Source organism: Mirounga leonina, unplaced genomic scaffold, assembly GCF_011800145.1.
Source record: "Mirounga leonina isolate KUSES-001 unplaced genomic scaffold, KU_Mleo_1.0 Mir_114, whole genome shotgun sequence".
Lineage (NCBI taxonomy): Eukaryota > Metazoa > Chordata > Mammalia > Carnivora > Phocidae > Mirounga > Mirounga leonina.
Window position 1 is genome coordinate 5833995 of NW_023270265.1, and position 24778 is coordinate 5858772.

Here is a 24778-nt window from a genome sequence, read left to right on the forward strand (position 1 = left end):
AAAACAAACAAAACAAAACTTTTCCACATCCTTAGCTGGATTTAGTTTCTACTGCTTGTCACTAGGAATTCTGACTGATACACCTGATGCCAAAGACCAGCGAATTATCAAAAACAGGGCAACGACGCTTGACGTGCCAGGTAGACCAGAAAGCAAAGGGAGCACGCTTGCCCTCCTGGTTGCTCTTGCAGCGTTAAGAGCAGGCCTCTCTTGAACGAGAAACACCAAGAGTCAACACAAAGTTGACCCTTAGGAGAAAACAAACACAAATGAAAGAGATAGCATTTTCTCCTATCACATTAGCAAATATGCACCCATGAATATGTGTGCATGTAATTAAATTAAAATAGCTGGTACTAATACACCCCTGTAGGTTAACTATACCAGAATTAAAATAAAAATACAATAAACAACACAATAGCTGGTGTGGCAGGGAACCTCACGTTCCAGGCATCTCACAGACCGAGCACTCAGCGTCCGAGGGTCCCGAGGAACCCCAACAAGTATCTCCACCTCACTGGTGGAGAAACACTTGAAAGATGGCTTCCCACTGCTCTGAGCAGCTTTCCTACAGGACAAGAGAGCCAACAGTAATGACTCCCACACGCATGGGTTTGTTGGAAAGTATGACTTGGCTGTGCCTTTAAATAAAAATTGTGGTAAAATATACATAACATAAAATTGGTCATTTTAACCATGGTTAAGCGGACAGTTCAGTGGCACTCAGTACACTCCCGCTGTTGTAGGACCATCAACACCATCCATCTCCAGAACTTTCTCACCCTGTGAAACGGAAACTCTGTCCCCATTAAACAACAATTCTCCATTCCCCTCTCCCTTCAACCCCTGGCACCCACCGTTCCGCTTTCTGGCTCTGTGGATTTGACTCCTCTAGGCAGCTCATATCCTTGACATCATAATTTGTCTTTTTTTTTTTTTTAAGATTTATTTATTTATTTATTAGAGAGAGAGAGCGAGCGAGAGAGTGGGTGGAGGGGCAGAGGGAGAGAAGCTTCAGGCAGACTCCCTGCTGAGCGTGGAGTCCGACGTGGGGCTCCATCCCAGGACCGAGATGATGATCTGAGCTGAAACCAAGAGTCGGGCGCCCAACTGACTGAGCCACCCGCGTGCCCCAGTGTTTATCTTTTTGTGATGGGCTTATTTCACTCAGCATGATGTCCTCAAGGTTCATCCATGCTGCCACATGTGTCAGAATTTCTTTCCTTTTTAAGCCTGAATAATATTCCATTGTATGTATGTACCACATTTTGTTTATCCATTCATCCATCAGGGGACGCTTGGACTGATTCCCCCTTTTAGCTGTTGTGAATGAAGCTGCTATGAATGTGGGTATACAAGTATCTTTTCCTTTGTAGTCTGGGTGTTAGCTCAGTTCTTCTTCCCCTGAGATTTAAATGACATTGGCTTAAGTACACCCACGGCCTGACCCCCCCCCCCCGCCGTAGCAAAAATGAATGGGAACCTTCTTTGCACTGTCACAGTATCTAGGAAGCCTGTCTCACCTCTGGAGACCACAACGACACTATTTCTGGAGTGCTAGGTGCTGTTCTAGGTACTCCACAAATCTTACCTGTTTTAGTCCTGGCAGTAGCCCCATGAAGGGGCTGAGGGCCACTGCTGGCCCACTGGGGTCTTTTTACGCATTAAAAGATGCTCGTTCTGCCCCCTGCTCAAAATAAAGCTGTTACCTTTCTAGCCCTGTCCGCCATGGTGCTTAGCAGCCAGGGATGCATGGTCTCAGACATGTTTACCAAGTAAAACACTGACTTGAGGGGCGCCTGGGTGGCTCAGTCATTAAGCGTCTGCCTTCGGCTCAGGTCATGATCCCAGGGTTCAGGGATCGAGCCCCGCATCGGGCTCCCTGCTCAGCGGGGAGTCTACTTCTCCCTCTCCCGCTCCCCCTGCTTGTGTTCCCTCTCTCGCTGTGTCTCTCTCTGTCAAATAAATAAATAAAATCTTAAAAAAAAAAAAAAGATGCTCGTTCTTATCGGAGGGGGAGACGAACCATGAAAGACTATGGACTCTGAGAAACAAACTGAGGGTTCTAGAGGGGAGGGGGGTTGGGGGAGGGGTTAGCCTGGTGATGGGTATTAAAGAGGGCACGTGTTGTAACGAGCACTGGGTGTTATACACAAACGATGAATCACGGAACACTACATCAAAAACTAATGATGTAATGTATGGTGATTAACATAATAAAATAAAATTTAAAAAAATAAAAGATGCTCGTTATTGGGGCACCCGAATGGCTCAGTCAGTTAAGCGTCTGCCTTTGGCTCAGGTCATGATCCTGGGGTCCTGGGATCGAGCCCCACATCGGGCTCCCTGCTCAGCGGGGAGCCTTCTTCTCCCTCTCCCTCTGCAGCTCCCCCTGCTTGTGCTCTGTCAAATAAATAAATAAATGCATAAATAAAATCTTAAAAAAAAAAAAAGATGCGTGTTCTTCTGGGCATATCCGTAGCTTGAAAAGCAGGGTAGGTGCTGGATTAGTGTGCCCACTTGGGCCCTAGGCACAGCCCTCTTGTGCAGGCCACAATCAATGATAAATATAACACTTGTGGGGTGCCTGGCTGGCTCAGTCAGTGGAGCATGTCACCCTTGATCTCGGGGTTGTGGGTTTGAGCCCCACGTTGGGTGTAGAGATTACTTCAACATAAAATCTTTAAATAATAAATAAATAAGCTGATAACCTGGGTTTATGGATGAGGAAAGGGAAGCACAGAGGTGGAGGAGTCTGCCTGGGGTCACAGGGGCCAAGGCAAACTTAGAGCAGAATGGGGCCTGCCTTCAACCCTTATTTGTACTTACGTATGGTGGGGCCAAAAGATCTGGAGATTATTGTCATTGAAAAGGTAGTATGTGCACAGCATGGTGACTGTTGTTCACAATACTGTATTGCATATTTGGAAGTTGCTAAAAGAGTAGATCTTAAAAGTCTTCATCACAAGTAAAAAAAAAACCTGTATGCAGGATGACAGATGTTAGCTAACTTCCTGTGGTGATCATTTTGCATATATACAAATATTGAAACATTATGTTGTACACCTCAAACTATTATAATGGGATATGTCAATTATACCTCAATAAAAAGGAAAGGGAGTATGTTACTCACACTTCCCAAGAGGAGGGGCCATGCCTTCCCAGGGCCACATCGGGAAGCACCAGAAGGCAGATGTGAATGGAGAAACCTTTACTGTGGTTTCTGCAGGAAGGATGGGCAAGACAGAGTAAGCAGGCATGGAATTGGCTCGGTTGAATTATTTCAGAGGGCTCTGGGGTGTAGGACTGTCCCTCATTGCCTGGTACCTGGCCCTGGTGTGATTAGGGCAGGGGAATAGTGGCCAAGTGTAAGGGCTTAATAAGAAGGTGATTTGGGTGCCTGGCTGGCTCGGTCAGTGCGGCATGCGACTCTCGATCTTGGGGTTGTAAATTTGAGCCCCACCCTGGGTGTAGAGATTACTTAAAAAAAAAAAAAAAAGGTGGGGCGCCTGGGTGGCTCAGTCAGTAAGCGTTTGCCTTCGGCTCAGGTCATGATCCTGGGGTCCTGGGATCGAGTCCCACATCGGGCTCCCTGCTCAGTGGGAAGTCTGCTTCTCCCTCTGCCCTGCCCCCGGCTTGTACTCTCTCTCTCTCAAAAATAAATAAAATCTTGGGCGCCTGGGTGGCTCAGTTGGTTAAGCGACTGCCTTCGGCTCAGGTCATGATCCTGGAGTCCCGGGATCGAGTCCCGCATCGGGCTCCCTGCTCAGTGGGGAGTCTGCTTCTCCCTCTGACCCTCTTCCCTCTCATGCTCTCTCTCATTCTCTCTGCCTCAAATAAATAAATACAATCTTAAAAAAAAAAAAAGAAAAAAAAATAAATAAAATCTTAAAAAAAAAAAAGTGATTGGAGTCTGGGCTCTGAATTAATTGGTTAGCATATGAAAAGTGCACTCACAAGAGAATCCTTTATTATCTCCAGGATTTGCCTAGTCCTGGGAGGGGTAGTCTCTCTGGGTCCGTGAGGCCTGGGAATGTCACAGCATCAGAATAAAGACATGCTTCCCACAAGGCCAGTGTGCAGGTTCTTAATCACTTTGCCATCCCTCCCTAACACTTTCTCTGGTCAGTGGCTTTCAGACTTACTTTCCTTTCCCTTTGCCCCTTTCTCCAAGTGAAATCTTTTTTTTTTTTTAAAGATTTATTTATTTATCTGAGAGAGAGAGAGAATGAGAGAGAGCACATGAGAGGGGGGAGGGTCAGAGGGAGAAGCAGACCCCCCGCTGAGCAGGGAGCCCGATGCGGGACTCGATCCCGGGACTCCAGGATCATGACCTGAGCCGAAGGCAGTCGCTTTAACCAACTGAGCCACCCAGGTGCCCTCTCCAAGTGAAATCTTTTTTTTTTTTTATTTAAAGATTTATTTATTTATTTGAGAGAGAGAGAGCATGAGAGGGGGAGAGTCAGAGGGAGAAGCAGACTCCCCGCCGAGCAGGGAGCCCGATGCGGGACTCGATCCCTGGGCTCCAGGATCATGACCTGAGCCGAAGGCAGTCGCCCAACCAACTGAGCCACCCAGGCGCCCTCTCCAAGTGAAATCTTGAGGCCACCCCGTTTGTTAAAGGATGCTGCACCGGCTGAGGGCCGGCGGGCAGAGGGCACGATAGGAAGCACCCAACACCTGGCGCCCACTCATTTCAGAAGCAGCCCGAGAGGCCCTGCTGACCGCCCTTGAGAGAGCGGAAGGTGTGCGCCGAGGCTGGTGGGGGGCTGGGACCGGAGAGCAGACGCTACCGGTTGTGCGACCTTGGGTTAGTACTTGCCCTCTTGCTGTCTCGTTTAAACAGCTTTACTGAGCTATTACCCACACAGCATGCAATGCACTCACTTAAGGTATACAACTTAGTGGCTTTTAGAACACTCAGAGTCAAGCATATCCCACAATCAATTTGAGGACATTTCCATCACCCCCAAAGAAATCCCATCCCCACTGGCAGTCACCACCCAATCTTCCCACCCCACCCCCAGCCCCAGGCAACCACGAACCTACTTCCTAACTTCATAGATGCCCCTGTTCTGGACGTTTCATGTAGGTGCAATCATTTAATATGTGGTTTTGCGTGGTCCTTGGTGAGGGGCTTCTTTCACTTAGCATGACGTTTTCAAGGATCATCCACACTGTAGCATGTGTCAATGCCTTTTTTTTTTTTTAAAGATTTTATTTATTTATTTGACAGAGAGAGACAACACAAGCAGGGGGAGAGGGAGAGGGAGAAGCAGGCTTCCCACGGAGCAGGGAGCCCAGTGCGGGGCTCGATCCCAGGACCCTGGGATCATGACCTGAGCCGAAGGCAGACGCTTAATGACTGAGCCACCCAGGCACCCCAAGGGCTATTTTTTTCTTAAAGATTTTATTTATTTATTTGGCGGGGGAGCAGAGGGAGAAGCTGACTCCCCGCTGAGATGGGAGCCCGATGCGGAACTCGATCCCAGGACCCCGGGATCATGACCTGAGCTGACGGCAGACACTTAACCGACTGAGCCACCCAGGTGCCCTATATTAATAGCTATTTTGAACTCTCTTGGGGATCTACCTAGGCATAGAATTGCTGGGCCATGTGGTAACTCTATGTTTAACCTCTTGGGCAACAGCCAGACTGTTTTCTAGAGGTACGTTATGGACTGAATGTTTGTGCCCCTGCCCACTAAGTTCGTATGTTGAAGCCATAACCCCCAGTGTGATGCTATTAGGAGGGGAGGCCTTTGGGAGGTACTTAGGTTTAGATGAGGTCATGAGGGTGGAGCCCCATGATGGGATTAGCGCCATTATGAGAAGAGGAAGAGACCCCAGAGTTTCTTCTCTCTAGCATGTGAGGATACGGCAAAGTGGTGGCTATCTGCACATGGGCACTTTGATCTTGGACTTCCCAGTGTCCAGACTGTGAGAAGTAAATGTCTGTTGGTTCAAACCACCCAGTGAATGTGATTTGGTTGTAGCAGCCCCAGCTAGGGCACAGCTGAACCATTTTATAGCTGGTGTATGAAACTTTCAATTTCCCCACCAGCAGTGTAGAAAGGTTCCAATTTTTCAGCATCTTTGCAAACACTTGTCCTTGTTCTTTTTTTTTTTTTTTAAAGATTTTATTTATTTGAGAGAGAGAGAGAGTGAGCACGAGCAGGGTGGGGAGGGGCAGAGGGAGAAAGAGAAGCAGACTCCTCACTGAGCAGAGAGCCCAACACGGGGCTTGATCCCAGAACCCTGAGATCATGACCCGAGTTGAAGGCAGATGTCCAACCTACTGAGCCACGCAGGAGCACCCCCCTTCTTTTTTTTTTTTTTTTTTTAAGATTTTATTTATTTATTTGACAGAGAGAGAGAGAGCGAGAGCAGGAACACAAGCAAGGGGAATGGGAGAGGGAGAAGCAGGCTTCTTGCCGAGCAGGGAGCCCGATGTGGGACTCGATCCCAGGACCCTGAGATCATGACCTGAGCCAAAGGCAGACGCTTAACGACTGAGCCACCCAGGTACCGCCCCCCCGCCTTTCTTTTTTCATGATAGCCATCCTAATGCGTGTGGGGACGTGTCATGGCTTTGGTTTGGATTTCCCTGGTGGCTCACTTTCCCTCTCCTGGGCCACACCCTGCTCCTCTGCTCAGACAGAATCTTGAGCTTCTTCAAAGACTTCTCTGGTTTGATGCTCTGAGTGAAGTGTTTCCTTTAGAACCCCGAAGACGTGCTGCTGTGGTTGGGGATTGGGAGAATGGATGAGGGAAAGGAAGAGGAAGAGAAGGGGGGTGATGCTAGTGCTCAGAGATCCCTCTGAAGAGCCCCAGTTACAGAGCTAGCGGGACTTTGGCTTTCACTCAGTCCAAGGTGCCAAACTCTTACAGGGGAGGAAACTGAGGTCCAGAGGTGTGATAGTCACCTAACGGTGCTCAGCGTGCCAGTGGCAGATCAGAGGACTCCGACTTGCTCGGGGGCGAGGGAGAGCCCTGGGTTTGATTCCCACTTGTCTGGGCTACCGAGGGCCACTTTCTGAATCAAGTTTCCCCATCTGTGTAGTGGGTTAATATCTACCTTATGGAGTCGTTTTGAGGATACAAGTATTTAATGTAGTAAATGCCCTGTAAATAATTTTAATATGTGATACTTACATACCTATGATAAAAGAAAATCCGACAGTGCACGAAGGAGCATACATGAAAACTAAGTCTCTCTCCTTCACCCCCTTCTTGGGGGCCACCACTGTTTCTAGTTTCCCGTTTTTCCCTTTGGATAGATTCTGTGCAGGCTGTAGAAGTTATTTATCACACGGGACCCTAGACTTGGTGGAGATCATTAACTTGCCTGCCTTTCCAGGCTGGTCTTTCCCGCCCTGCCCTTTCACCCCCTCCCCCTGCCGGTCCAGAGAACCGTGGGGCTCCCTCATTTGTCCAGTTCCCCCTTCCCAAGCCCCATCCACCTGGTAATGATTTCCTAGAGAGTCTCCCAGGGGTCTCCATGGGGACGTTTCCTGCTCCAATCTCCATGGCAACTCTTCAGGTTGCCATGGTGACACTTAAGTGATTATTTGGAGACACTTAAATAAATCACCCATGGTGGTATATGCTGGAAGTGTTTGGCTCCGACTCTTAGGTTTGGGGCCAGGGTTGGGGCCCAGGCCTGCAGGCAGGAATGGGAGGCGGCGGGGAGGCGCTCATCCGCCCCGTTGCCCCTGGTTCTAGTGCTGCGAGAGGCCCTCTCTGGGCAAAGGTGGAACTGAGCCTTTGGGGAAGTGGGGCGAGGACAAGCAGTCAGGCTTGTGCTGTTCTTTTGTCCTTTTGAATAGAGACTCTGCAGCAAGGAGGGCACCCTTAACAGGACCGTGGGCTCAGGACGAGGGGCAGCTTTGAGAAAGGCAGAAAGTGACTGAGCAGGGACTTAAATCCGGGCTGCTGGACTCCAAGGGCCCACTCCTTGATGCTAAATACTAAGAAGGAATTCAAGATTGAATCCAGTTCTTCATTTATTCAACCCACTACACGCCAGGCACTGTGCTAAGCCTTGAGGATACAGCAGTGATTGAAACAAACTGAACTACCCATCCTCACGGAGCTTACATTCTACTGGGGGAGACACAATCCGAAAAATAATTAAAATACACAGGCCAGGAGCGCCTGGGTGGCTCAGTCGGTTAAGGGTCTGCCTTTGGCTCTGGTCCTGATCTCAGGATCCTGGGATCGAGCCCCGCATTGGGCTCCCTGCTCGTTGGGGAGTCTGCTTCTCCCTCTCTCCCTCTGCCTATGTCCCCAGTTGTGCTCTCTCTCTTTGAAATAAATAAAAATCTTAAAAAACCCCCCCAAAACACAGGTCCGACGGTGGTTTACAGACTGGGAAATTGGGAGTGAGAGCAGACAACACTGCTGACGCTGGGCGGAGCGACCACTTGAGTCTTGGCTAGCTCAGCCCAGGACCATTTCTGCCCGACCAGCGGATTTTTCAGCAACTCCCTGAATCCACACGTACCCTGAGCGCTCTAACTGAAGGCTGAATAAATGGCTTGAGCACCTGGGAGGCTGGTGTAGTCTACCTGGGGAGTCTGGTTAATGTTATTCCTAACGGCAACCTTGGGTGGCTATGATATGCTCCCCGACTTGCAGGTGGTGAATTGCTCAGGCCTGTTCTTTGGTGCTGGAGCCACTGAAAGCTACAGGGGCAGGATTCTTCTCACCCCAGCTTCCCCTGAGACACAAATCCCCTCTCTAGGAAAGGACTTTGGAAGCACAGGCCCCAGGCATACAACGTTACCAGAGTGTACTCTGTGCCAAAAAGCTGCTGGAGGCCGTGAGACTCCATCTTTCTCCATTAGGCTCCCTCGGCCTTTTCAGAGTGTGGCTCCACCATCTTCTAACAGGCCTGGGATTTGGGGCCAGGTGAAGAGGCCACAGAAAATGCCTTCTGGACAGTTCAAGCCCCAAGAGGTGTTCACCGGAAAGTTCCCTTGGACCGTGAGTGGGCGAGGCGAGTGGCCAGCCTCGGGAGGCCACAGGAGGCTGGGACACTCCCTGGGCCTGGGCTTAGCTCAGATGCCGATTTGAAGTTTCTAGAGAGGATGCGATTGGTCTCCTGCTGGTGGCTCTCAGCCCTCAAAGGGGCCAGGCTCCCCTTCCACAGGGGCTCTCTGCACTCCATTCCCTCTGCCCAGAGCCCCCTCCTCTGAGGCCTGCTCAGACCACCGACCAAAGCAGGCCTCTACGTTCTTCATCATTATAGTTCTTCCTTGGCTCTTAGCACAGGGTGTAATTGCATACTGGTTACACGCTCTTTCACTAACCCGTGCTTTCCAATCTCAATGAGAGCCACAAGCCACACGTGGCTATTGGGCACGTGGACCTTGAGATGCGCTGTGAAGTATAAAACATACACTGGATTTTGAAACCTCAGTGTGAAGCATGTAAAACATCTCATTCATAATTTTTATACTGGTTACATGCTGAAATGGTATTTTGGATGTGAATTAAAAAAATATATTGTTGACATTAAGCTTACCTTTTTTTTTTAATGTACGGATGCTAGAACATTTACAGTTACACACATTTCTCGTGGACAGTTCTGTGACAAAAATTAAATCCACAAGGGGCCATGGAAATTTTGTCCACACCTTATACCCAGCACCTGGTGGTAGGGGAGCAATAGTCAGGGTTATTTATTGAATGTGTGTTTGACAGTTACATTTTCCACCAGCCCAGAAACATTTTGAACAGCCTGCTAAGGGAATGTGTAATTTAAATGTCAGTTTATTAAAAAACAAAAAACCAAGCCAAAAAAACAAACAAAAGCAAAAAAACCACCGCCAAGCCAAAACAAAAAGCCTCAGGCATAGATTTGCCAGAAAGGCAAAAGAAAAGTGGGAATGAAGGGGTCAGGGTTTCAGTCCGTTTCTTCTGAGGGGCTCAGGGGGATATTCAGACCTTTGTCAATCAAAACAACAACGAATGAACAAAAAGAAACCCCCAAAGGTCCTGATACACCAGAGGCAGACACACGATTGTTTCCCACTTCCTGTTCCTCCTGTTTGCTTTGCTAACAGAAGCCCCCACTTTTAGCTAGGCCCATGGCTGCCCAGAACCCCAGTGCCATCTGCCAGCTTCCCTTGGAGCCTGGTTCGGTTAGTTCTGGCTGAAGGGATGGAAATAGAAACATCGCTCAACTTTCAGGAACTTTCCTTAAAGGAAAGTGCTATACCTCTCTTTCTCCTTGTCTTCTGGCTAGCATGCTGGGAAATGGAGCGGCGGCCCTGCACCATGAGGCGGCCCTGCACAGAGCCGGAACCTAGAGCTGGTGGAGGGGGGCCTGGCAGGGCCTGGGTCCGACAGCTCAGTGAAAGTGCCATTTCAGCCCTGTGATGCCCACTACGGTCTTACGTCAGAAGAGAGAATCTTGGAGCTGTAAGGCCGTGGCCACGAGAGATTTCGTGGTCACCTTACCCCAGGAACAATGTCCTCCCTGCATCTCTGGCGCTTCCTGGCTCTGTGTAACTGGAAGAGACCACTCCTCTCGGAACGGAGCACTTGAGCACTCGCCGAGAACGAAGCCTGCTTCAAGATGACTTGATTTCTTTACCATCAGTTATTGGCAATACCTTCAGCAGGAACGAAATTAGAAAGGCACAACAACAGAGCATAGTGTGAAAAACACCTCTGTCCTTCAGTCACTGTTTCTATTGCCAGAGGCAACCATTATTGCCAGTGTGTGGAAGACTTTTAAATGGTAACCTCTTTTTTAAAGAGAAAAATGTCCCAACTCCTGGGATATCCTGTTATACAATAAATCTATATAAATACATCCATATCCACCTCTACAAAAACTCTGAGCTACTGCTCACAACTCTTACAATGAAGTCACATTTACTTTATGGCCCCAATTAAAATGTTTAAGCCCTCAGCCATGTGACTGCCAAATGTCAGTCCTCTTCCCTAGCTTTTACTCCCTGGCATGAAATACTTCCCGGATCCAATGATCAAACAGACTGTGGGGCAGAAGCTGTGAATCGAGAGGCTGGATCCCCAAGGCCACAAAGGACAGCTCCATCTGGGTGACTTAAAAGGGTCAGAGTTATGGGCGCTTGAGTGGCTCAGTCAGTTAAGTGGCTGACTCTTGATTTCGGCTTAGGTCATGATCTCAGGGTTGTGAGATCGAGCCCTGGTCCATGCTGACTGTGGAGCCTGCCTAAGATTCTCTCTCCCTCTGCCCCTCCCCCCACTATGAACAGGCTTGCAGGTGCTCTTAAAAAAAAAGGATCCAGAGTTTGGTGTTTTTGTTTTTGTTTTAAGATTTTATTTATTTGACAAAGAGACAGTGAGAGAGGGAACACAAGAAGGGGGAGTGGGAGGAGAAGCAGGCTTCCCGCTGAGCAGGGAGCCCGATATGGGGCTCGACCCAAGGATGCTGGGATCATGACCTGAACCAAAGGCAGACGCCTAACAACTGAGCCACCCAGGCGCCCCGAGTTTGGGTTTTGGTACTGAATTCTCAGACCATGTTTTCTAGTAAAAGTACTGATGGTCACCATAACTGCAAACACACTTAATGAGTGTGTCCTTTGTGCCAGACACCGTACTTGGATCTTATATGCAAAATCACACTGAAACTTCACAACGACCCTAGGAGTCAGGTACCACTAAATAGCATTCCTACCTTATAAATGAGGCAGAGAGGTTAAATCATTAGTTTAAGGTCACCAGACAGAAAGCGGAAATTGGGATTTGCATTCTGATAGTCTGTTCATAGAAACCAGGCTCTTAACCACAAGCTGACCCTGACCAGATGGTAAGCCCCATGCATGCAGGGATTTTCTCTGAGGCCCGCACACCACCTGGCACAGAGCAGAAGCTTAGCAAACCTTCATGGACTTAAATGTCTGCTTATGAACACTGTACATGGAACGTGGGGTAAGTATGGGAGCCTCCTTTTCCGGTGACTGCAGCCTTGTGTCCTCTGCTCAGGGCCCACCCTCTAGAACCCCAGTCCAAGGGATGGAGGCCAATCAGCGGTGTGAAGGGCACTGCAGAGGGGCTGGAACCAGGGGCTGTGCTGGCCGAGAGACCGTTCTCTTTGTTCCAGTGAGCTGGAGGTGCCAGACGCCCCAAGACCCTCAGTTCTGTAGTTGGGACCCTAGACAGTGCTGGACACATATTTGCAGGCTTGATCTACCACCTCTTGGCTCTGTCCCTTCTGCTGAAGACTTGTTTTTAGATGTACTGGTATCTGATTTACCAGTTTTATTTACTGCTGCTCTTTTAGTACCTAGAACATAGTAGGCCTTTATTCGCTGAACAAACTTCTGAACAGTTAGGCGAGGCACTTGATCCCAGCTAGGTGGTACTTCCAGGAGATACTGCATTGTGTCCCACTGGGCTTGAATTAGCTACACGACAGGGGCGGGGAGGGGCGCAGAGCTCACTGCTGACCTCCAGCACCCGAGGGGTGGGCTTGTGGCAGGGGACATTAATTATTGTAGGAGTTGGAGCCCATTCGTATCCCAGTCACCCTTTTTCACAACCCACAGGGATGAACTGCTACCGTTATATGTAGAGTAAGTTTTCCTTATTTCAGTTTTCCTAAAAAAGTAGAGTTCTGTCTAGAGGCAGCCAAAATTCAAGAAAAATAATCATCATATGGTGTCAGTCAGACATGAATCAATGTGAATACACATGGATAAACCCTGAAACAGAGACACAGCACCATGATTTGACTCCGACACAGACACTGGGAGACTCCAGAATGTCTCTCCCACCCCCAAAGCGCTGAACAAGCAGGGGGCTGTCACTGAGTCAATTGCTATTTTAATCCCCTTGTACAAAAGACGTAAAAAGGGCAAAGGACTGGACAGATGACTAGTCAGAATAAATATGAATTTGTTAATGGATGAGACCGTTAAAATGTATTTTTCTTATTTCTTCCTCAACAGGGCCAGAGTAAAATACCAACCTTCTATGGAGCTTACTCTTGAGAAGACATTGCTCTCTGGATCTGGTGTCTGAGTTCTGTGCTTGCATAAAGCCCAGCACCAGGGCAGCAGATCATCCCATCCCATTTGCACACCCACCTACGGCACACACACGGCAGGGAGCACAGAGCAGGGCTCGCCAGGCAACGCCGCCTCTGCCTGGGGTCCCGGCAGGGCTGCAGGGCTACGAGGATACTTGCCCGCAGGACACATGGTCTCGGACTGGGGGGTGCACGGCTTCATGTAACCCTTCTGTCCCCGCAATGCCACATGCTGATCGACCCCCGCCCCCTGCCTGCGTGCAGCACGATCACACACCTCTCACCCGGGCTTGTCGGCACCCAGAGGCCTTGCTCAAGCAGGATGAGGCTCCCGGTGGGGCCGTCTTTATTACTCACAGTGGCGCACACCGGCTCCCCTCCCCAGTTCAGGTACGCGGCACACAGAGGAAGGCGGGCGTCGGTGCTCCCTCCCACTCTGGGAGTCCTTCCTCCCACAGGCCTCGTGTGCCTTCTCTCGTAGTTCTGGATCTGAGCAGGCCCGAGGCTTATTCCCCAGGCAGGTTTTCAGGAAGGCAGCCGTGGTACTGTGGCTCTTCGCAGGTTGTACAAGGGAAGCGAGGCCCGTGGTGAGGTTTCAGGTGGCGCCCCTGTAACAGGCTTAATCTGTGTTGCGAACCAGGCTAGCTTAGTTCAGAGATACAGGGGTGGGCATGGGGGGGCATATGGAACATGAAAAATGATACTTTTTCACCTTAAGAGAACTTCCTGAATCAACCTCATGGGTGCAGGGAGACCCCAGGGCCAAATTAATTTTAACAGAATTTTAAACCAGAGAATGGCCAAAGGTTCAGGTCAAGAATTCTGAATTCAGGAATCCCATCAGGATGGGAGAGAAAGCATTCATTCTAACACAGACCCCACAGCAGATGGTTACATGAAGTATCTTAGCAGCATTAACTCAGAACTTCGGAAATCAGCTAGAGAATGTCCCAAGAAGCAAAATGTGACTCTTTGCACTACAACTTGAACTCTGTAAGTGCCTGGTCTACCTTTTTTTTCCCCCCTCCACACCCACCTCTTTAATCAGCCAAACCATCTTCTCCCTCAACAACAAACTCACATCTCTTCAGTTTGGGCGGCTGTTTTCTTGCAAGGGCTGGATATGAGAAAAATTAGCAATGTCGCTTCAGAAGTAGAGCTTCCCAGATGCATGGAGCCAGAAGGTAGGGTCAAAGCCGCACTTTCACGATCATCTCATTCCCAACTAAGCAGCCTTGGTTTTCCAAGGCCCCCTGGCGAGGAAGGAAGAGCCAGAGCAGTGGGACTTGGCTCCAGATAGGGAAGGGCAGGGCAGGCTTCACGGAACATTCTCCAGAGGGAGTAGAGAGTGGCAGCCATATCATTTCTTATCCGTGATCCTGGCCCAATCTTAACGGAGCAAATCCAGTACAAAGAATCACGGTCTCTGGCAGTGAAACCCTTCTGCTAAGATAAGCTGTGTACATTTCTTTCCTCTGTTGCACAAACCCCCATCACAAGCCTTGTGGGGTCTTCCTGGGACACGCTGCTGGTCTCCTGCCGGCCTGATAGGTGCTTTCGATCATTACCGATTTACTCTTCCATTCGCCTGCTACTGCCCAATGGGCATGCCGCCACCTCTGTTCCCTCTCCACCCCCACGTGGGCCTCCTCCCTTCCTGTCTGAGTGGCCCTTCCACCCCTGCCTCTACCCAGAAAGGCCCTACCCCACCTCTGCCCCCAGGGCACTTTTTAGGCCGTAGCTCTGCACCTGCCCTGCTTGCTCGGCGGATGTGGAGGCAGGGCAGCCACATGGATACCTCGGGGGGTGTGGTCACCACCCAGGCAGTGCAGGGGCCTGGACCAGCCTCACCCATCACCTCCACGCACACTGACCGTCCCCACCGCCGCGGGCTCTGAACTCCAGCAAGGCTTCTATCGGCCGTGAGCAATGGGTCCTGCTCTTGTCACACAGCAGGCTCCCCTCATGGAGGTCAGAGGTAGACAAAAACAGTGGGGTGGTCAGAGGTGTCTGTAAAAGATGTTTCAGAGCAGCTTGGGCCTCATGACAGTTTTAGCTTAGTTACAAATCCTAGGCGGTCCCATCTGCTTAACCAGTTTTTTCCGGTGACAGCGCAATGCTGGCTTTCTTGGTTTCTATAGCCTCTTGCTTTCAAATTTCAAAAGTAAAGCCAAAATAATAACAACTCCAAGTTCTTCAAACTGAACAAATAAATAACAGTGATAATATTTACATGAGTAGACCACATGAAGAGATTCGAGCATGACTGAGTAACAGAAAAACCAGGAACAGGCCTTGGTCTTGGGGCTTACAGCTGGCTCTGGGTCATGGTGTGACACTCCTGAAAGCCAGTGGTTGGAAGGGTGAGGTGAGAATGAGCAAAGATGCCTGACCGGGTCCTCCTGGTGAGGCTAGGGCTTCAAACAGACAAACCTCAGTTCTCCCGACCAGGCACTGTGGTGTGATCAGGGTCCCGGGCGAGCTGCTCCCGGGGACATGGAGGCCTTCTTGGCGTGACGGCACGGTGGGGATATCAAGGCCTGTCCCAGGGAGCACAAGCTCTCTGGGTCAGCTGCCAGTCTCGACCTCTTTCCAGATGGGACAAGGAGCTGAGGTCAGGAATGGTCCCCTCCTCCCTGGACTATGTGACAAGGGGGATGTGGAATTCGTTCGTGTCGAAGATCAGGGGTCTCCTGGGAGGGCTTGGGTCCCTGTCGGCCTTGTGCAGCAGCTTGAAGAGTCCAGTTCCAATGTTCATAGGGATCCCCATGATGATGCATTCAGACACCCCTGAAACCAACCAGACAGGGCATCAGACGGCTTTTCAACACGGTAGGCTCCCTGTCCCGCAGCTCTCCTCGCAGTGAGTCACAGCTACCCCGCAGGCCGCCTTCCAGAGCACTAAATGCAGCCAGCAGGGACACTGAATGATGCCCGGGGAACCCGACTTTGCCACCCAGTGTTTCCTCAACTGGGGCCCTGGAAGAAAAGCAAACTGGCTGACGTTAGAGACCAGTGCCCTTGGAAACAGCAGTAGAAACTGGTTCCCTACACTCAGGAGTCAAGGCTGGGTCAGGCTTAACAGTATGCCTGTGCCTTGGAAACCCACAGCCCTAATGGGAGACACATGGAAGGCAAGGCCCCTGCAGAGACAGGAAGAAGGCAATGGAGCAGATTCTTTCTCCGAACTCCACTCCAGCTTTGGATCAGACTTCTGGTTCCATAACAAGCGAGTGCTTGCCTACCATATTCTGGGCTTTGTCCTATCAGGAGACCAGAGAGACAAACCACCAAGCTAAAGACCAACACGGACTGAGGGCTGACACTGAGTTAACAACACTGTAAAGAACGAGGAAGGGGAAGATTTCGCAGTGGGGGCGGGGTGACCATGCAGGCCCCGAGGAGGTCAGTGGTGGACACAGGCGGCAGCGTGTGGGGCTGCAGGGCCCAGCATCCCGGTGGCAGGGCCGCAGGTGCTGGACTGGACGTTAGTTCCACTGTCAAGCACACTCACTCTTACTTTTGCCTTGGCCGTGTCCTGTTCTCCTGTCCCAATCTCTGCTCCCTTTTTCTTTCCTCTGACCCTTCATCATCTTAAAGATGATGTAGTAATTTCTCTTTTCCTCTATCTGCAACCTGTGTCCCTTTTGCAAAGAGAAAAAGTCAATTCTAGGAACAGAGCAGAGGCATGTGCCCTGACCGGGGCCCCACCTGACCAGCACGTTTGGCAAATCCACGTAAGACTGGGAGACGAGACAGGAAATGGCCGCTAGGAAGCAGAGCTCTGGTGGTGGGGACGGCGGCCAGGCTGGGAATCTGCTTGGGCCAGATGTGTATATGACCTTGGCCTGGCTACCGAGCCCCCTGCAGACTGCCACCTCGGGCCTGCAGGGTCTTGCATGAGAAAGGACAGAGGACCGCGGGCACTCGGTGCGGGAGCCAGGGAAGAGCCAGCCGGGCCGCAGGCCCTGTTGTGACGGCCTCGCCACAGCTCTTCTCTCCCAGGCCGCCATCAGAGATGCGCTGTGTGGTGTGGGGAGGTGCCAGTGGGCGAGACTCGTCAGCCAGCAAGCTGTTCCCCGTTCTACCTGTGCGAGGGTTTAATACCTGTCCCTTACAGATGTGCTGCGGTCAGTGCATGCAAGGTGCTGGGCCCGGCAGCAATCCTTCCCCAGGGGTCAGGACAGCAGGGCCACTGGACGCTGCTCCCTCCTGTCAGCCCTGGCACCACCCACCCAGCGGGGGCAGGATCAGACTGGCCGACTGCATCTCCAAGGTCTAGAAAAATTCCTTGATGCCCAGGGTTCATCTTTTCTTCTTGGCCCCAAGAAGCTGTCTGTACTGACAGAGAAGCCTTCTAACAGATGAGGGGGGAATGCAGGGGGCCACAGCCAGGCTTTGGAGATCAAAGATCGATCATTTCCAATTCTGTGATCTGTGACTTTATTCCTACTTCAGTTTCCTCACCTCCTGGGAAGCCCTAGTCACGGTCTCAGCTACAAACCACAAAGGCCCACTGGTGAAGGTCCTAGAAACACCAAACCTACCACACACGGAGTCCTTCTGCCCAAAGTAGGCCGCGTCGAAGAGATGGTCAGCTGTTTTCTCAAAGGAGGCCAGCATCAGCACACTCTCCTTCATCTTGGCCAGGCCAAACCTTGTGATGCCCAGGACTTCACCCTGCAGCGGGGGAGGAGGAGTCAGGGTGGCACTCACACCACTTACAGAAGCCCAGAGCAAACCACACCCCCTGCCTCCCCTCAACAGAGTCAGCCCAAATCGGCCAAGCAGCTGTTCAAGCCAGTCTCGGGTCCGGCCAGGACCCTAACAGTGATCTGTCCCACTGGCGTCCCCCTGGGGCTACCAGTCACTGACAACATGGATCCTTCCATTCCCAACCACATGCTGTTGGAAGAAAGAGTCACGAACTGAGAGCTAGAATTAAAAACCTAACTGTTAAAAGAGAGCGTACTTCTGAAGATGTTTATTATGGCTCAAAGAATTCCAAACTCAAATAATTTAAAAGCCTCACAGTAGGGAAAGAGTTAAGTAAATTTAGGTGCTTTCATTCAAGCACACACCGCACCATCATTAAAAAAGTATATTTATAATAACTATGCGACATGGAAAATACTCATAAAGTTAAATGGAACAGGATAAAACCCGCATGTCCACTACTCACTGCAACTGTGTAACACGATACGTGCAGAGAGACTAAGATCAGGAGGCAAGACTTAAAAGTGACAGCCTCTCCTGAGGGGCGGAGGAAACGGGTCATTTCCCCACCCAGTTCTGACCGCTCTGTCATCAGGGACAGGTTCCTATGGGGAGGCACCGGGAAAACCTTAGGGCACTGCTACAGCACATGCGTACCACTACAGGGAATGGATAGGTTTTGTGCGAAAAGAGAAAGAAAACGACCAACCTCATTTCCTACCTAGCCTCCCCTTCAGATCACGGTAACTTATCCTTTACCTGGAAATGGCTACAGAAATGAGGAATGGGTTGAAAAGGAAATAAACACCTCGGTTTTCCATGGAAATCCCTGGGCTTTTGGCAATGGCCGGTTTTGCTCTAGGATAACATTTCTAATAAGGACAAAAATAGTAACGCCCCCACCTCCTGCCATGAGGTTGCAAGTTTCATACTGGAGTTTTACCACAACACCCAGCCCAACCCCATGCTTGGTCTTTGAGCAATGGTGACATCCTATTTTCTTTCCGTGGCGGTTGTTATAGCTGGGTGTTCTCCAGGCAGCTGCGAGACGGCCCGGTGCACGGCGCTCTACCCTCGAACCTTGTAGGTCATCAGGTCGGAGAGCAGCATCACGTGCCTCCTATCGATGCTCATGCCGTGGTTGACCATCGTGTACTGGATTTCATTGATGATCGTTGTCCGGGCAGCTTCGATGCCCAGAGTTTTCTCCACCTACAGAGAGCCAGGATGAGTGGAAGTAGCCTCTTCCAGCCTGCGGGCCCAAGTCCTCCCCACGTCCTCCTCTGCCTGGCAGCTTCCTGGCACACTCTGGGCCCTCCGCCAGAAAGGGGCTGCTGGGCAGTCTCTCGTGTAGACCCACAGCAAACGGCAGTGTCAGAGAAGTGTGCCGGGACAACCGTAAGGTGACCCTGGGTGTGAACGGTACCTCATAGGTGTTATTGGAGGTGGTGCGGGTGCCCTTCACACCGTGGGTGGCCATGACCGCTCGCAGGTTATCACCCTCCACCAGAAGCTTGTACTTCTCCTTTCCGCTCTGCTCGTCGATGTGGATGACAGCTCTGGAAACCTCCGGGATGCCCTGCACCACCACCTGGACTCAAGAGACACAGAAGGCTCAAGGCCCGGCGGTGCCTACGGCAACCCCACCCCCACCCCAGTAGCCTCAGAAACCACACAGGCTGTGAGAACTGGGAACGTCATGCCTGGGTTGTCACCTTGACCAGCCCCGTTTCTCAGCGGGGTTTATCGGGAACATACCAAACCTAAAAGTGCCTGTGTGCTGTTGGGGTTAGGGAGAAAGCACAAGGTCAGGGGGCCGTACCACAGTCTACATCAGTTTTACCAGAGAACAGACAGGAATCTAACAGGCAGAGTTGGTGTGGCAGGGCAGAGATGAGAAAAACCTGACTGATTCGAGAAGGATGTGGCAAAAAAGAAGAAACGGACACCCTCCTCAGTCTCTGTAGTGACACAGTCCTTAGGCTGCCTGACACCTGGGTATTCGGGCTAGACGTAAACGTGGTCTCTCCCTCTACAAATCTCCAGGCATTAGGCTGGGTGGGGGCCCCAAGAGGGGACTTTTGTCTCACCTTGGGGAGATCCTCTTTCAGGAACTGCAGCACATAGTACATGGAGCTCTTGCTGTTCTCTCTGGGGGTGACACACACCACAGCCTCGCCGTGAACGGCCACATCGCCAGGCTTCACACGGAGCTTGGACATGCAGATGGAATAGCGCACCGTCTCAGCGTTCACCTGCAAGGTGGCCAGACATGGGCCACGCACCCAGGACATTACTGACAGGGATGGAGGCTTTGATTCCAGTGTTTCTTGGCCTTTTTCCATCACTGCCCCCTGACAAGCCTCATTTTTTCCCTTAATCTCATTCCTCACCATGTAAAATTTTAACATGAGACATACTGTGTATTTGCTTATGTACCACATAAGTATATCTACTTTACTTATAAACAGAGGAGACTTTCTTCACAACCTCCCCTCACCCCCAACCAACTTCTGCCCCCACTGAAAATGCATGCTCCATTCACAACAACACACACAGGCTTCGAGGTGGTTCCAGGAGGCGGGGGCCTGGAGAGCAGGACAGTCTGTGTGTCAGTGAAGCCTCCCCTTTACCTGACCTCACCACAACTGCTCACGGGCCACAGGCCTTGATGCAACCCAGTCCTTCTGGTACAAGAGCCATAAGGCAGGCGGCCAGAGCTAGGCTAGAGAAGCCCCCAGCCTGGAGACCTGGCTGCTCAGTTCTGGAATGACAGTCTATGGGCAACACGGACTTGGTACCTGAGAGAGCGGGCTGAGACACAATGTGGCCAGGATGGGTGTTAACTGCCTGAGAGGAAGAGGAAGGTGCCAGAAAGTTACTCAGTTTGCACCTGTGCCTCAGCTGCTCTGTGAGAAAGGCTGCAATCTCTCGCTCCTTACCTGTCTGTGAACACCAGTAATACTAAGCCAGACTAGTCCACCCAGACAAAAACATTCGCCGAGCCAGCCAGGTGCTGAGCTGGGGGCCCACAGGTGAGTAAGACACAGGTGGCCCCACGCTCCTGCCAGACCCTCTAATACTGTGTCACAGCAACCGGCCACCGTGGCCTCACACAGTTTCAACAAATTTCCTGTGTGTCTTTAGAGGGGAACGTGTGTGTCAGGTTCAGGTTCAGAGAGAGAGAATGGGAAGGTACGGTAGAGACCCTCATAGAACAGAAACCCAGCAAAGCCTCCTCAGTGCTTCTCGTGCCTGGCTTACTAGCTCCTGCCCCAGGCTATCGGCGCCCATCTTGGGACTCACAGAGGATGACCTCCTGCCCACATTTAATGACGGGACTTACTTCCAGTCTCAGAAGTCTGATCCGTTCCAGGGAGAGCTTGACGAGGATAAAGCAGTCATCCGGAAGAAACACTTCTTCAATATACTCGGAAATCTGTCGTGTCAGCAGACCAGAACGTTACACAGCCACCGTGTAGCACTGCTCGTTTTGGGGGACACAGGACAGCGTGGCCGCACAGCCAGCAGGCCCAGCACAGCTGGGGCTTAGGCGCGGGCTCGCCACACTGCTGCTCTAGAGCTCTCGTCACCACGACGGACATCTTACCTCTCCCAGGAGGGTCTTCTCAATTCTGCCCTTCACGAGGCGAGCGTAGTCCGCGTCGTCGTCCTTATCCAGCTGTGCCGTGATGATCGGGGTGCTGAGAGAAGGCGGGGGCGGCGGTTACAGCCCGGCAAAGAGCCCGCTGGGAGGCCGCTGCTGCGTGAGGCCCAGGCGCTACTGGGATCTCAGGGCTAAAGGCCACTGCAATTTCCGGAGCACTCGCTGGGGGCTTCACAGACATTCTTATCCAGACTTTCTATTTTTAGAGCTCATGTGGCAACCATCAGTGAATGAGACGATTTTTGGAACGTTCCTCCTGACCAAGTGGGCCTATCTCTTCCTCTCTGGTCCCGGCAGGTATAGTTGTCTCGATTCTGTACTGACCCTCCATGCTCGTGTAGTAGAGCGTCCTCCACCCCGCCGCCCCGCCCGCATCACCCCCTCGCCAGGACACCTGCCAATCACTTGCTACCGGCTTCTGCCCTCCCTGTCCTGGCTGGCGTCCCCTGACCACGCACTCCCGGGAGAGACCGGGCCAGCTGGAGATGGCAGCAGAGCTCCTGCCACCCTGGATGCCCACCGCTGCTGCTCTAGAACCAAGCGCCGTGTTCCCTCCCTGGATGCTATCTGTCATCACTTTGGTGGATTCAGATCACAGGTGAATCATGATGAGGTCACAGAACGCACTGTCATGCATTTCTATCTTTTCCGGTCTCAGATGACCTACAAACCCTACCACGAAACCACTAGGGAGTCACAGACTGTGGCCACAGCTCAAGTGACAGACTCACCAGTCAGGCTTCACTTGAGAATAACAACATCTGAAGTTTAAATCTACACAGACACATGGATACAGTCTTTCCAGTCATTCTTCATGTTTCTCTCTTTAACGTGACTTGTGGCCACAAAGAACCACTGCCTCACTTGTGACTGTACCCAGTTTCCACTTATTTTTTCTCAAGTGGGTTTTTTAAAAACCCGGATCTGCAGAAGACAAGCATGCCGCCTGAGTTGACAATACTGCCCAGCACAGAACCACACGTGGTAAGAGAGTAACACGACAGGCAGCATGAGAACAGATGGGAGATGGGGGCAGGCACCTGATGGCCTTGGAAGCATTGATGATCTCTTTGATCCGGGGCACACCCAGGGTGATGTTCATGGAGGCCACGCCCGCAAAGTGGAAAGTCTTCAGGGTCATCTGGGTGCCTGGCTCCCCAATGCTCTGGGCACACAGTGCGCCCACCGCAGATCCTGGCTCCATCTGCGCCCTAAAAGGTAAGGGTATGGAAGAATAGTCCAGAAAACTATTGGGAAGAGGCTGCTGGTTATCTCCTTTCAACAGAAAAAAAATGCAGGTGTCACCAGGGTCAGGAGGGAATATGCTATGAGCCAGGCTGTGCTTGTGACAGGAAGAACCTGGCACGGATCAGCCAGAGGTGCAGACGGGGGTGGGGTGGGGGTGCAGCAGTCACAGGGGCCCGATGATGGAAGTGAACACTGTGTGGCTACTTGTGGCCCGAGTGCAGTGACTGGGCCCACACATCGACTGCCTGGAGAAGCGCCAAGAGCTCTGCTAACAAACGGTGCTGACGGCGGACAGTGCGGCCGGCACCTGCCAAGCATGCTGGGAGCTACTCCACGGGGCGGGGGAAGACACTCAGAAACGTCTTCGCAATTATTTCCACATCTTGGAACATCCAGCCTGCCTCCCCACCGGAGCGCCTAAGAGAAGAGGGGACAGCACCTGCTCGAACGCCGGCAGTGGATAGGCGGAGCTGGTGCAGGAGCTCGCTCCAGTGGGGAAACGGGAAGGACGGGAACCGCACACGCCTGCCTGGCAGTCCGGGAAAATCAGCATCCGTACCTCATGTACTTGTCCCTACAGGTCTCCAGGAACTTTTCGATTTGGGTGGGGGTGATCCGGTCCAACTGGTACAACACACGCGGCTGCAGCGACAGAAACCGAGTGTGCGGGTCAGGCTGCGGGACCCGAGCCGGTCGGGGGCACCCGAGCCCGCGGGGAAGCCGGGCGCTACCTCTGTTGTGCCATTGTCGTTGATGCCGTATTTATCTCTGGTCTTCTTGATCTTCTCAGAAACGCCCTGGACGAAATTTTTTATTTCCTGAGAGAATACACGGCAAACGTCAGTTGTGTATTTCTTGGGGATCTGGACGGCAGCGTGTTTTACAAACTTAGGTAGTGCGATGAGCCCGCCAAGTTTTGCGATGGCTAGTGACGCCCCTCTCCACCCTGTCCCACGCGGCCCCCCACCCAGCCAGCAGGGGCCACAGCAGGGGAGCCCGCCGCCGCCGCCATCTCCTCTGCTCTCCGGGCATACGTGTTGCCTGCATCCACCCAGCTCCAAACAGCTAGAACTGTACCATTTATAAACTCGGAGTCTCTAAACGGGCTTATGTTTGAGGCTTTCTTCTGAAGTTATGATCAACTGAAGTACCAGCTAAAGCACAGCTTTGAAGACACTATATACATTTCAAACACACGGTTTCGGCTTGCCTTCATTTCAAAGAAGACGTGCCCAAATCCCTGCTTCTCTTTCTCTCTCTGACCCTCACCTCTGCATCACCCCATCCCCCCCGTCTCACTTGCCCTTCCCAACAATTAGGACTTTGTAAGAATTCCTGGAAACCAGGCTGGGAATGAAACATCAGTGTCTGGCGGTCCCCTCTGTATTGCAGAGTAGCACTCTAAGCCCCGGATGGGGACTACATGGAGCAAGGAAGGTGACAAGGACATCATGTGGACGAAGCATAGGGCAGGCATAGAGGCCACAGACCCACATTTTCTGGTAATCACTCAAAGTGGAAAACCTATCTGTTTTAAAATTTGAGGTGTATCTCAGACATAAACCAGCCCAGTGGTCACCCCGGGAGCCAGGATCTAGAACTAGGACTGGCCAGCACTCAAGGAGGACTTACGGAGGCGGTGCAGGGCTTTAGTGAGCTACGTCCATCAAAGCCTTGCTCCCGGGGCTCAGACGTCAAGCGCTGTGGGACCGACTCTAAGAGCACTTCCCAGTGAGTGGATGGCACATGCCACGCAGTGACAAAATCCTTCAGAGGCTGCTGTGACACAGGCCTGGGGGCTGGCGATCAGCCGCTCTAGTGTGATCCAGGGTGTTTGTGAGAATGTGGCGAGAGTGGCTAGACTACACTTCGCCTCAGCAGCCCTCCTGGAAATATAATTTCCCTCACTGACTTTGGACAAATAACAGTGGCAGTGAGCTTAACTGTCACTCCTAAAGGTCAGTGCAGGCACCCAGCTGCTCTGTGTGGCTGGCTGAGGGCAGATCCACACACGCGGACAGCCCAAGGGTGGAGGGAAGTCCTGTTTCTCCATTCCAAGGCAGGCTGAGGGACCCCAAGGAGAAGGCCTACATGCCCCCTACCCAAAGTCTCCTCCG

The 24778-nt window shown here is 51.6% G+C and overlaps 1 protein-coding gene across 2 annotated transcripts in view; it reads right to left on the reverse strand.

Moving 5' to 3' along the window:
• Window positions 1-12546: 12546 nt before the first annotated feature.
• The window catches only part of POLR3A (RNA polymerase III subunit A), a 49687-nt gene continuing 37455 nt past the window's right edge, over window positions 12547-24778 (reverse strand). The window contains exons 23-32 of one of the 2 annotated variants that reach the window (XM_035022663.1): window positions 23393-23479; window positions 23221-23303; window positions 22454-22624; window positions 21357-21450; window positions 21093-21185; window positions 19837-20001; window positions 19173-19337; window positions 18827-18958; window positions 17578-17710; window positions 12547-15820 (exon numbers count right to left, since the gene is read on the reverse strand). In XM_035022663.1, the coding sequence (XP_034878554.1) occupies window positions 15672-15820; window positions 17578-17710; window positions 18827-18958; window positions 19173-19337; window positions 19837-20001; window positions 21093-21185; window positions 21357-21450; window positions 22454-22624; window positions 23221-23303; window positions 23393-23479 (1272 nt within the window). In that variant the 3' untranslated portion in view covers window positions 12547-15671. The remainder of the gene's footprint in view (window positions 15821-17577; window positions 17711-18826; window positions 18959-19172; window positions 19338-19836; window positions 20002-21092; window positions 21186-21356; window positions 21451-22453; window positions 22625-23220; window positions 23304-23392; window positions 23480-24778) is intronic. The other variant, XM_035022671.1, reaches the window with a different exon arrangement.